Genomic DNA, 14,195 nt, shown 5'->3' with positions numbered 1-14,195 from the left:
CAGTGGCAGAGAAACAGATAAGGCTGATTCAGAAAGTGGCTGTTGGATATGTAGCCTCCTTCAGCCGGTCACTGGAATTTTAAAAATGAAAACAGATGCCGTGGTTAAATATAACTGAATGAAACTATCAACTGAGCCAGGGCAAACAACAGAAACATGCTTTACATAGACCCTGATGCACACATTTTGCACACAATCGAGAGCTCTCTAGAAACCATCTGTCTGTGTAAAGCCATCAGAGACCTCAGGAAAACATCAAACGATGCTGTAGATCTCGAAGTGCTTGACTGCATGTGTATATCTGAAGCGACAGGAAGAGTGTGCCGTCCATTTTTATGACTCGAGCCTCAGCTGGTGTTTATCAGTGAGGGCGCAGCACGTGTGTGTGTGTGTGTGTGTGTGTGTGTGGAGACGTAGATCATTTCAGGCAAGCAAATGCACTGTTATAAACTGGCATATGAATGTACGCGTCGCAAATATACAAGCAAGCAGGTGTGCCACTCAATATTTCACCATACAGACTGGGAAGAAAAAATGAATGCATGCACACACACATAGAAATGGGAAGGTTAAAGATGGCGGTGCAAGCGAGCCGGTCTGAAAGGTTAAAGCTGTTTGCACAAATGACGAGAAAGAAAACAACCACAGGCAAATGCACCGGCACCTAAATTTGCAAGCATTAACAAACGCACACACATAGGCCGAGCAAAGTGTGTGTGTGTACATGCTTTAGCGAATGTGGCTACTGCATTAGTGGTACAGATTTATTACAAGTATCGATTAACCACGGACGTCCAAAATCACACGCGCGTAGCAAAGCACTGAGTCAACAATACACTGAAAAATGACTGTTTATATCCACAGCACTCCACACCCATAAATTATGAACTATTGACTTTGCACCTGCGCGCACAAACGCGCAGTAGCACGGGGCAGACAGACACACTCTGAGCAGCATGCAAAAACACTTGGAACACCTGCCACAACAAAGAGCTACCTGCCACCCGACACAAAGAGAGATGCAGACAGACGGCGCACACAGGACACAAAACAGTCACACAAACACAGTTTTTGGCCAGCAAACTGCACTGCATTATCTGAATAAAAGAATCGGGATGTTTTTAAATTATGTGGTGTCCATAGAGGACTATTTGCGCCACAAAGCTATACCGTTAATAGCAGCTAAGGCCTGCAAGTATCTTGGCAAGCACACAAGCAAAGGATCAGACAGGTTGTGACTTACCTCCACCTCCACCGAGCAGACTGTTGTTGGCTGAAAGAGAGAAAAGGAGGAAGAAATAATCAGGAATACATTTTCTCACCCAGAGCTGAAACAATTCAGAGGCGCATGGACAGACACTAATTAATTTAAATGTATACATGGCTAAAACTAGTTAATATTGCATAAAGTACTAAAAATCTTTGAGTATAACACAGTTGAGGATGTCACTTTGACCTCACAGGACCTGTGATTGGCATTTTTTCTCCAAATCCTTTGAGAACTGCATAAATTATCAACAGAATAATCAATAACAAAAGAAACATTAGTTGCAGCCCTCATTACAAATAACCTCTGCTGAATTCAAGGTTACATTTCTAGGTTTGACTATTTCTGTGTTTTCTTTGCAACAGAGCTACTAGTCCTGGTTATATGAAACCATTATTTTATAGCAGCTAATTAGTTAATTGATCAGCGGGTGAACATGAATAAGCTTTTCTGATAATCGATCTATGCTGTGTTTTCAGCCTTATTTGGTTACATTTTGTACAATAAAAGGACGATGCCCCTCGTGTTCAATGAAAGGAAATGAGTGAGGTCACCTGCTGGGCATGTGGACAGTTTTGTGAAAAATATTTTGTTAAAAGATTTATGAAACCTACTGCATGCACTCTGCATACACAGTTAAAATGTGGCAAACTAGCTAAACTATCCATCCACTTTCATCCACGTATCCAGAGTCAGGTAGTGGCAACAGCTGGCTAATCAGGTCATCAAAACATCCCTCTCCCCTGCAATGCTTTCTCATCCCGGAACACAAGGCGTTCCCAGGCCAGATGAGATACATAATCCCTCCAACAAGCTCTGAGTTTACACAGAGTCTCCTCCTAATTGAACCTGCCGAGAAAAACCTCCAAAGGAAAGCAACCAAGAAGAACCCTAATCAGACTACCATAGCTGGCTTCTTTCAACGCAAAGGAGTAGTGAGTCTACTCGAAGCTCATCACTTCATCTCTGAACTGAGCATCCTACTGAGGAAACTCATTTTGACTGCATGCATCCACAATCTCATTCTTTTGGTCAGAATTCATGACTGTACAGAACGTAGATCAACTGATATTAAAAGGAAAAAGGATAGTTTAGCTAGCAAGCAGATCTTGATTCACCAGTAGATCTATGTTCCTAGGTCCACTAGTCAGGATATATTTGCACAGTTTCACTGACAACATAGTCAGCACAGTAATCAAGAACTTTTCCAGCTTCCTGGCACATACTGCAGTCTCTCCATAACCCACTACAAAGGCTCAGATTTTTCAATGTACTCATGGCAAATTTCACTCTGGAAATAAACAAAAAGTGGAATTTTGCAAACACAGTGCAGAACACATGCAGGCTCCCACAGGAATGAATAGACTTTGCTTGAATCGCATACAGATAAATGTGGAAAGAAGGTGTAATTATTTTTCATTGTTTGTCAAGCAAAAATTCGAAACATTCACCATGGTGTCATCTTCTCCAGTGAGAGGAATTTTCTGTTTTACTTTTATTTACTTGTTTATTACTAACTATAAATTGAGTTTTTGTAGATTTTGGACTGCTGGTCAGACGTACTATGCATTTGAAGACATCACCTTGGGCGAGAGGAAGCTGTTTTGATAACTTGTTTACAACATTTCATCACTGCATCTGGGCTCAAAACATATCTCTATTTGAACTGCTGTATGAGTGTGTGGGGGTGTGAGAAACTCTGATCTCTACAGACTTAATCAAGTCTTATATTTAATTGGCTGAACTTGCATCGAGAAATAAACCTGAGGCTTATAGCTATGTTTACTTGCTGTGGGGGAAAACTGTCTCTACATTTGTCCTTCACAACATAATTTGCTATTGGTGTCAGCATTTCTCACCAGGAGTGGTTCTCAATCCATGTCCTTAGGGCTCACAGTTCTGCTGGTTTTGCCAACCAGTTGAGTTAATTGCATTCACCTGGCATTGCAGGTGTAACTCAGTCCCTGATTAGATGAATAGAATTAGAACCAGCAGGCTCCAAGTCCTGTCAATGAGGACTGAGAAGCACAGCACAGTAAGAACGAGCAACTTCACAGACTGCAAAGGGAATGAATAAACTCATGCTGAGGCTTTGGTCCAAAGGATAATAAACAACGTATTGAGGGAAAATAGGCAAAATGGTTCAATTTGTCTTTTAGTTATGAAAAAATTCAACAGCGATTTTCTACCTGGATAACAAGCAGGTGACTGGAACTTAAACTAACAACATAATGAGCTGTTTTTTCAGGAAGGCAAAGAGTGAATTAATGCTTGCAGCCTTCCTGGCCAGTTTGTCCCAAATCATTACCTTCCCTACTTGAATCAAGTCACTGCACATGCCTGCGAGTGTAAATTGCTGGCAGGGTGATAAGGCTGGCTGTGGCTGCTTTTGACATATGCGATACCCAAGTGTTTTTCTCACCCGCATATCCATAAATGTGTGGAGTCAGCAGTGCTAGCCCGGGGACATCTGCAGCACTTCCAAGAAACCCAAACGTGACCATAAACTCCCACAAATCATGTTTCCTAATTCTTTCTCTGCTCATGCGTCACTTTTTGGTTGCTGTCATGTTTGGATAATCTGATAAGCACATAATCGCTCTGTGAGGGACAGTTACAAAGTTATGTCAGAACACACAGGAGACGTCTCTCATTTTAGTTACTCCTTGCCAGTAGGCATTATGCCAACTTGGTATGCACTCAGATTGTGTATGAGGCAAGTTGATTTTAGAAAGGGATGAAAAGAAACTAAATCCCACAGATGTTTCTCCTTCTCAAGAATCCTCTACTCTCCAACATTTTTTCCCCACTGCCTCATTAATGGTAAATAGCACTTAATTTCAGCCTTTAAACACACTACACTCCTCTACTGTCTCAGTAACATCTCCCAAAGTGAATATCTCCACTCTCTAATTTGAAATGTGCAGCTCCATACAGCAGTCTTAGAAAAAAAAGGAGATTGTTTAATGTGACAGCGTGAGACTATTTCAGGTGCACAGCTTGTCTGAGAGCTCACGAATCGTAAGATGAACTTGAATAGAAGCTCATTCTGATGAAAAACCTCAGACAGATAAATTGTCTCCATTACGTCTGCCATTCATCCTGTGCTCATTAGCTGCAGGCTGAACATTAAGCTATATCTTAGTATCTTAGCATACTAGTTCTTACTAATAACCATCTGTGTTGACTAGCATGTCCTGGGCCCTATAATATAGAGTCTGAACTCCTGGGTGGCAGAAGGCTTCTTCTCTAAAGGCAGACAGATGTTCATGAAGGGGACTGAATGCAGCGCTAACATGGAGCACTGGACTGGAACCAGAGTCATCACAGTGTAGCTGGTGTTGGGGTGAATTGGTGAACCAACTTAGACGTCCAGATTTCTTGTCTTTATTATTTGTTAGTAACTGCAAGCTAGTTTTGAACCGTTTGTCTAAATTTGGTTACATCATTAAAACGCAAACTTGCAATAACTGATTTCTTTAGTCCGTTTGAGCAGCAGAAACAAGTCGAGAAAGAAATCTGTTGAATATCTTCCAGTAAGCTGATAGACTTGTTATCAAACAGCTACTTATTCACATATCCAGAAGTTATAAAGCCATATTACCATTTGTTTTCAGTCATGGCTCTGTCTACCCTCGTGAATATCATTCCAATGTTCACTCTTTTAGCTCTGTTTGTGATCTCTACCCACACCTCAGGGAAATATCTGGCTCTTTAGCTGCTAAATGATCCACTATGTCCACCAGATAGTTGCTAAATGTGTCCGACTGCTGTTTGGTGCTGAGCAGGCAGAGTACAGTGGGATTGTAGGAATCCCTGCTGCAGCCAAAAGCAACGCCAGGAGAGCAGTGAAGGTGAACCACAACAGTCAAGTTGCAGGGAAACATGACGGCCAAGAGCTTAGGGTATTTACCACTTGAGCAAAAATGCCCTGAGCAGCCGAGTTCCTGGTTCAAGTCATGAACGGACAAACTTTTGCTGCCTGTCATTCCTCTGCTCTCTTACCCACTTTTCCTGTCTGGCTCTACAGCAATTATCCAATAAAAAGGCAAAATGCCAAAAAAAAACTTTAAAGCAGTAAAGTTGAGGGCCAAGGCTAAAAAAGCGAAGGAGAAGGTGCTGAGTCTCTGCAGGTTCATCACAATGAGAGACTCCTTTCACATTATATCAACTTTAACAAGGTCCCATACGGTGAAAATCCATTTTACTGTGTTTTGTGGTTGTTATAAACTTGGAGGTGTAAAATAAAAGCTGTTAGGATATGAAAATGTTTACTTCTGCCATTCCTCAAGTCACACCACAACTAGATAGCCTCCCAGCTTTACAAGCAAATTTCACCGAGCTGCTACATTCCAGCTAACAAACCAATTATCATCTTGCTCAAAATTTCCATCATCCTGCTTACTGAGCATTTGCTGTTTCCAGGTGAGAAATTCAGAAAGAACAGTTTTACTCTACTTTACTAGAGTCTCCAAACTCTAAAATGTCTGGCTTTAAGAGCGAACACAAGAGTCTTAAAGCACGCCCAGCATCTAAAGAACGGAAAACCCAGTGGATTACTCTGATTACTTACAGCAATCTCATCACAACAACAGAAAAACATTTCATGCTAGCATGTTGTGCAGCTAATATGATTAACAAGCTTTGATTATATGTTCACAGGTCAACACTGTGGAAATTGTAATGCTGAACATTGGCTGCTATCTAGCCAACTGTTTTGATCCCTGTTGTCAATGACAGATGCAAAGAGAGTCTTCTTCACTGAAGGGGGCGTGGAAAGAAAGAGATCAGCAGCATTAAAAGCTACAGACACTGAAACTGATCATTTAGAAGCAAACCAGAGGTAATACAGTCACTGTAAAAGGAATCATCTCTGCAGTTTTGTCGGTTGAAAAATTGAAAGACACATTCTAGAAATGTGGGACTTTCATTAACTTGGTTAAAAGGAGCACAATATGGGGCTTGTAGCATTGGAAGGAGGAGCTGTTGATTCTTTGTCAGCTCATGGCAATGAGATTCCTTTCATATTATATCAACGTTAACAAACATCAAAGCTACTAAAGACTGTAATTGTGTAGCTAGGAAACCGATATTGACAATTCAAGGGGACCAGACCATATTTCAGTTAATCACTTATCCTTTAAATGTGCACATGATCCTTATATCTAAATGCATGGATGAATATAGTTTTACAGTTAATAGTAATCAGAGATGATTTTTTTATGATTTTGTATGTAAAGGTATGATTGGATAGTAAAATGCCATTTAAAATGTTCTCACTGTACATTATAAAGAAGAATTTTGACAAAGTATCAGGTCTTGCATGGGTCCTAATGACTAATGTTTGGATTGCCTTCTGGATTAAAAAGGCTGCCATCAGTGTGTAAAGACTCCTTCGTCGATCTAAAAGACTGACACCAAAACTTAGTAAATTACATTTTAAATTTCTGTGTTTTTTTGTCTATAATGACGGTCCCTTGTAGCTAGTAAGAAATGTCTCTTTTAGAGGCGATACAACCTGTGGTTAGACCCTTAGTTTCAGACATAAAACAAAAAATGCCTCCAAATGCTAATAAAACCAGTCATGACCACCCGACACAGCGTTTGGCCAGGTCTTTATAAGTCTGAAAGTTAGACGGATTTGAATTTCTCTCTCAAGCTCTCCTCTTTTTCCTCCCTCACACTGTCACTGCTCTTGTGTCCAAGTGACAGCAACACCATGAACGCCTTTGAGGAGAGAGTGAAAGTGTGGACCGTTATCCCCGCTTGTACGATCTAATGAATCAAGACAACAAAGACGTGCAAGAGGAGACAAGAAGTTCTTGGAGAGAGATCAGGGAGGCAGTGCAGTGCTGCCCAGAGGAGGCTATGACTGATATCAACAGTGTTGCCTTCAGACATGAACGGACAGCACGTTGTATGACCTACTTCGTTTGAAACATACTGAAGTCTTAACAATGCTCTCCTGTCTGCCTTTACGCTGCACAGTCTTAAAAAATGCATCAAGTACTAATGTGGGGTTGACTGCTCATCCGTCCTTCGATGTTAAAGTATGCTTTTTCCGTGCAAAGACTCGGTTCGTAATTATATACACGGCTGACTGCCCAGGCAGTTCAAAAGCTGTAATATATATGCCAACATCCTATTTTTATTTTACCTCTCAGAGGAGGTGTGCCAAGTTCATATTCACACTTCTACCATCTCTGAAAAGTCCCGAATTTATTTTAATTCCATCCCCATTTAAAACGAATCGCACTTGTGATCTTTATTCATAGGATTATATAATTGTTAAGATTGTCTTATGTAAGGTACAGTGGACCCTTTGATAAATTTTCAATGATCCTGTGTAATGATGCTGTTCTCGTAGATACATATGTGCTTGAGACTGAACCAGCCTCGGAGCCTTGTGGAGAAACAAAGGCATCAAAGCAACCAAAATGCTCCTGTGCATGCACAATCACGCAGTTGTAGAGATGTGGACAGACACACGCGCACACACACGCGCACACACACGCGCACACACGCACGCACACACACACACACACACACACACACACACACACACACACACACACACACACACACACACACACACACACACACACACACAGAGGAGAGTGCAGGAGCAGAAGGTTACAAACACAAGACGTGCGTGCACATACTTGCCAGCAGTCACTGCGCACGCACACACAGACACACACACGCAAACAGTCGCGTTTCAGTGTTTGGGTAACCATGGCGACAGCAAAGCCCAAAGGTTTGTTACTGAAACCTAGTTAATTAGAGAGAGCGAGATGGAGCGAGACGGAGAGAGATGGAGAGAGAGAGTAATGTCGATACTCGAGGGAAAGTGTTTCACCATCTGCTAAAACCCACATGCACCCTCCACCAGGGCGTGTGTGGACGCAGCGTAACCGCGTGCGTGCGTGTGCATGTGTGTGTATGTGTGTGTGTGTGCGCCCGCGTTGGCCACAGTTGTTGCATGGCCAAACACAAGCGCACACCTCCTCCCGTGGCACTGAATACATGAAGGCCAACAGTTTCTTTTTCTTATTGGTATGAGACGACTAATTGGAACAGCTAATATGGAGCCGCTAAATAAAGCGTGCCGGCATATGCTGCCGAGACACACCAATTATCGAGTGGGGAAGGGATCGGGGTGATAAGTTATACAACTACATACAGAGCGCAAAGACAGGGGAGGAGGGTGGGTAAGTTGACAGGGAGGGAGTAGAGGAGGAGGAGGAGGAGAGTGTGAGGTGTCAGGGGACGGAGGAAGGGCTCGGGAGGAGCTGGGGGGAGAGAGAGAGAGGGAGGGAGGGGTGATGGAGGGTGAGTGAGTGAGAGACGGAGATGAAGTGAAAGAGACTTGAGGGTGGAGAAGGGAGACGCAGGACTAAATTTGCTGGGAACATAAAACAACAAGATGGAGCGTACTTCTGCTTCTTTCTTGGGAGGTAAGTAATGACGCAAAGGGGGGAGACAAGGGGGAGAGGGGGCACATGGAGAGGGAGGCAGATTGATGCATCCGTGAGGGACAGGAGCTAAATGCTTAAAAACCTGGCCAGAAAGAGGAGGAAGAAGTTGGCTGTGAGAGGACAGACTCTGGAGGATGTGAGCTTTCAGCTGTTGTTTGGCTCAGTGTAAAAACTGGTGTTTAATCACCTGTGTGTCTGAATGTGTGTCTGTCTCTCTGGGATTATGTTACAAGTCACAAGTAATGATGGTGATGATGAAAACAGGGTAAAATCTACTTTACATGCAGCCCTGTGTTAAATCAGTCCTCTGTCTTCGCTTTTTACGGCCCTCCATCTTATTTTTCTTTCTCCGTGCCGTCTCCCTCTTTATTCCCCAGGCCCCAGTGCAACCTGTTTGTGTATTCCTCCCTCTCTCACTTCCCTCTCCCTCCCTCCCTCACACACTTGTCCTAACCACCATGCCTCTCTTTCAGTCATTTCACTTCCAGCAATCATTTATTTGGTCAGCTTGGGAATATCAATTTGTTGTTGTCCTTATGTCAGGGGGGACAAATCTTTTGATACGGTGCAGGATAAATGCAGACACAGTTCTCAACCTTTTTCTGAGGTTAAATAAGATTGCAGTGCAGCTTAATAAAACACCACATTTTGAGCAAGAAAAGACACAGAATAAAGGAAAACTAACTGAACAATTTGAAGCTAATAGGAAGACGAAAGCACTTGCCTTTAATGCCAAATGACTAATTGCTGTTTAGTTAATTGTATTTAACTGTTTTAAATGCAAAATCTGCTGGCAGGTGCAAAAGGCATGTTTTCTTTTTTTTTTTTTAAATCACCAAAATTACATAATTTATTAGAGGAAGAGAAACAGCAAAGAATCATCAGCTATTTCACTTTTTGAAAATCCTTTTTTTTTTATTTATCTGTGACACCATCTTTCATCAAACCACGAAACCAATTGTGATGTTTTATGGATATCAGTTCCTTGTTGAAGTTAAAAATTTGCAAAAAAATAAAATTAAATAAACCAGTCGCAATAACCGGATTCTGTAAAAAGCAAAAAATTCTGCACTCCTCAGTGTAACTGTGAAGTCATCAGGGACTCAGCTGTGATCAATGGTCACATGACAAAAATTCAAAATTTTGGCTGAACTGCAGACTGTGTTTACACAAAGCAGAGAGGATGCAGGTATGGGCACAGATACAAATGTGTAAATAGTAATATATCTGTAGTCTACAGAGTTACAATTTCTTTCCATTATTGGTAACACCTCTGTGCACTTGGAAAAATGATTTACATGTTATAATTTTTTTTTTGTAAAAGTAAATAATTATATAAGTAACACTTTTCTTTCTTTTTTATGATTTATGGCATCACATCTGTGTCAAACTGCACCACAGACATTTGTGAGTTCTTTCTTTCTTTTAGCCATGGTTGTGCTGTTTCCATGGAGGTGCAGGACTTCATAATGCAGTGAAAAATGAGCCCCCTGTGAGTAACAACTGCCAGAGCAAAGAATACTCTGACACTTCATGGAGTTCAGAGGGTTAAGTCAGATTAGAAAACATCACTTTTTCAGCAGAAAAAGGCTGACAGACTACAAGAAAACAGTGACCATACAAGAATGAAGAAATCAGTCAGATGAAAGAATTTGCCTTCAATGACGAATGAGCCGAAATTTGCGTATTTATTATTGATTATCAGACAATCTGAGTCGAAGCTAGTCATTGCAGTCCATTTTTCTGTTGTTTGCAGTCTTACCTCTATTTTGAAGCGTCACACCATCTTATTCACACCTGAGTGTAACGAACTGCAAAGTGTGTATTCGTACGTACATTCGGTGTTAAAACAGATTTACGTGGCAAGTGTGGATGCTATCGTGGCTAATTACTTTTACATTCGCTCACACCTGCAGTAGCAACATGACGCCAAGCAGCTGGTAGTCTCTTTTTTCAAATGTATGCTAAGATAAGGTGTGACAAGACTAAAGATCTTAGACAACTTGAAAACAGCAGAGAGTTGGCCAGAGTTCAACTTTAAGCAAATGTGCAGCGATCCAGTGCAGAAATGGCCGACTGGAGGGTCAGACTATTTGCATTAGATTTTTTTCACTTTGAAAACTCTTGTGACTACGGCTACTACAGCAGCAGCTAGTTTGTTTACTTCCTCAACAACTCCACAACACAACCTGAAATACCCACTATCCACAGCAGATATAATAGAGAGCTACTCAGTGACTTGGTGCTGAACAACAACTCAGTCCAATCCATAAAGTTAAATCAATTACTTATAACACTGTCAATATGTGGTAGAAACAACCTTGGACATTTTATTGATAACAAGTGAAGTGAAAAGTAGTGAAGGTGGGTTCTTTTATTTTTTATGAAGACCGCATTGCATTTTTGACTAAACTACCTCTAATTAATGAGGCTAAACTTATTTTAGATTTTGTGAAATAAGACAAAAATTTAGAGAATACAAGATTATTTCTCAGCTGTTGTTAAAACCATGCAAGTTATCTGGCAACACAGATTTGCTGATTTATGACCGCTATCCGTCTGCACTTTTATACATTTTATACTAAAAATAGTTGTCTACTTCATTCAGTATCTGGATGTTTTTTGCTCCTGTCACTTTTTAGTCACTGTGGATTCATTTTTCACTGCAGTTTAAAGTCCTGTCTTTCTATGGAAACAAACATGGCTAAAAGTAGAAAGAACACAGAAATGTCCTCTGTGCTGTGAGTCATTATGTCATAAAGCATAAAGAATAAAAAGTGAAATTGGTTCCTTTTCTGAACAAGAATACAAAAAAAGCAGGAAACAACATGCACAACATTTTTCCAGGAACACACCTCAGTTGAAAAGTCTTTGATTTTCCTCAAATGATTGCTGGTTACAGCTGAATCACTAATGGATTCTCAGTAGTGTTGAGTGCCACAGAATTTTTGCGTTTCTACTGGATCTGGACAGAACAAACATCTCCTTTGACATTTTTAAGTAGACATGTAGAAATAAGTGACTTTGATAAATAAGTGATTTGTAGCCCTAGAATTGGTTGAGTTTCCTGATGAAACAGCTGCTCACAGATGAGTAGTTCAAGGACTGTTAAGTTGTGGTCTGCTTTTGGTACTTTGGGAGGTATTTGGTATTAATCTGCAATGTAGACCAACTTAGATTTTTTTAAAGCTTTCAAGGCTGTCTATTAGTTTGACTTACAATGAAGCATTATTTGAAATGTGGATTCTTCTTCCTGTTAGAGTGTAATTCTACAAAAAAAAGGAACAGACTCAAGTTGTTGTTCAGTGAGTCTCTAAGACACAACCCTGCAGTCTGTAGTGTCAGCAGCTGGAGTTCACGCAGTCATGTCCAGCATGAAGCTCTGTCCCTCCGTCTGTAACTAAGGGCTGGGTTTTTACAGATTTGGCACAATTTGTATGATTTTTTTGCTGATTCTGTAGGAATTTTTAAAATCTAAATATGGATCTTTCTGCCAGCAGAATGGTCTGGAAGTTGAGAGTTAATTTATTCATTTTGCAAAAACAGAAAAGAATAAATGGTACAATGTTAAACTGTTCCTAAACCTCTACCAACACAACACATAATGCTGGATAAAGGTTTTGTTTGACATTACAAACGGATATCAGGTTTAGTTGTCCTTGAAGAAACCTATCAGGTTGCATTAGCCCCAACAGACAGGAAGTCCCATCTGAATATGATCAACTAATTTAAGCAACATGCAAATGCATCAGTAGAAAGCAGTGTAAGATGTGTACAATAAGAATGAGAGCAGAAGGCTTTATTTGTCCTTTTGTGATCTAACTAGCTACCAGAGTTGAATATCTAGGCGGTGTGTGCAAAATAACCACAATATCAGACTTGCAATCCCGAAAAATGTTCAGAGAAACTATCAGTTTTTAAATTTTCGGTCCAATTTTACCTGTTTCAGGACTTGAAAACACAATTTTTATGATGCAGAGAACTAAGTAGGAGATGAATGCAGAACCAGAGAACGAGCAATTTTACCAATATCATATCAAATCAATGAGCCCAAATGACATTCTAGCCGGAGTTTTTCAAATATAACCTGGGCCACTTTGTTCTGTGTTTGTGGTTGTTTAGCATGTGTTCATACTAGGAATGTGAAGGGACTGCACAGCTAATGCTTTAACCTACTTTACTTAAGACAATAATTGCCTGCACAAGGCTATTAAATTGACACCATGAGGGATAACTACATCATAAATTACAGTAATTTAGCACAGACAGGCTAATATTTCCTGTAGGAATATGGTTGCTATTTTTCATTAAGAACATCATAAAATAATATGAAAAAATACTGAATTGATGGTAACACAATCACTCCATTTAACAATTTCCAACAAAAATAATGCATAAACACTTCAATATGCAGAAACTGATAGTGATAAACTTAAGGATTGAATTACATTATACTGTAATTTACCTCAGATGTTCATGTCAGAGTTCAAATTGAGATTATGATATGACATGACTTATACTGCACTTTAACAGTAGAATGAGAATGATCAAGCAGCACTTGTTATCTTACTATACATGGTATATTATATCAGAAGAGCAGAATAGAAGAATATATGGTACAGAAATGTCAAATACTGTATGTGTCACATTATTTTGTCAGAAAACAGCAATAGCATCCATCAGTGTTGACATCTCTTCACACGTCCATGTGAAAAATATGAGTCACCAAACTCAAAAGTTCAGCATGAACGAGACTCTATACTTTATACTGTCAAACGCAGTATTATCACATTCTGATGGTGATTTTGACTCTGACGGTGGGAGTCTTTCTAAATGAATCAGGCTAAATCCTTGGAAGCTATCTCTGGAAGAGCGCCAGAGGGTGCTGGTGGTGCAGCTGCACCCTCAGCCAGAGCCCCAAGGGGCCCACATGGGCCCTCTACAGATGCTCTGTGTGCAGATCAGCTGCAATTGTGTGCGTGACTGCAGAGGAGAGAGGTGTGCCAGCGTTTGCACCCAGGTCTGACATGAGCAAGTTCTGCCAACGAAGGCTAAATTTAATATTGCTGCGTAGCGGCAGCTTTCCGAGGGCTACGCTGTGGTGACTCTTTTGTGAGTGAACAGCCCAAAGGTAATAAATGCAAATTAATTGTGAGGTGTGCCTCTTAGGCAAATAAAAATCACCAAGACTGAATTAAAACACATCAATATCAATTTAACCAGTGCTGGCTCTCAGTCATTAGGCCTTAAGGAACCTTGTCTTTACTTCTCAGTCTGATGCTGGAGAGTGTATTTGTGTTGCACTGGCCTGTATGTTTCCACTGACCCTAAAATTAGAGCAACAACAAAGTTTCACTGTTAATTTCTCCGTTATTTTTTGATAATAGATTAGTTGTTTGTCCCCTGAAATGTCAGAAAATGGTGAAATACTGTATGTTGATCAGTGTCTC

At 40.6% G+C, this 14,195-nt stretch overlaps 2 protein-coding genes across 4 annotated transcripts in view; one reads left to right on the top strand and one right to left on the bottom strand.

Moving 5' to 3' along the window:
* The window catches only part of macrod1 (mono-ADP ribosylhydrolase 1), a 134,838-nt gene that overhangs the window by 56,607 nt on the left and 64,036 nt on the right, over positions 1-14,195 (bottom strand). For all 3 annotated transcript variants that reach the window (XM_022203272.2, XM_022203273.2, XM_051954450.1), the window contains exon 4: positions 1,244-1,273. In XM_022203272.2, coding sequence (XP_022058964.2) covers positions 1,244-1,273 — 30 coding nt within the window. The remainder of the gene's footprint in view (positions 1-1,243; positions 1,274-14,195) is intronic.
* The window catches only part of flrt1b (fibronectin leucine rich transmembrane protein 1b), a 40,539-nt gene continuing 34,928 nt past the window's right edge, over positions 8,585-14,195 (top strand). Inside the window, exon 1 of the mRNA XM_051954448.1 lies at positions 8,585-8,724. The gene's annotated coding sequence lies outside the window, so the exon portion shown is untranslated. The remainder of the gene's footprint in view (positions 8,725-14,195) is intronic.

The sequence above is a fragment of the Acanthochromis polyacanthus genome, chromosome 10, assembly GCF_021347895.1.
Source record: "Acanthochromis polyacanthus isolate Apoly-LR-REF ecotype Palm Island chromosome 10, KAUST_Apoly_ChrSc, whole genome shotgun sequence".
Classification (NCBI taxonomy): Eukaryota; Metazoa; Chordata; class Actinopteri; family Pomacentridae; genus Acanthochromis; species Acanthochromis polyacanthus.
This window is presented reverse-complemented; position numbering and strand designations above follow the sequence as displayed.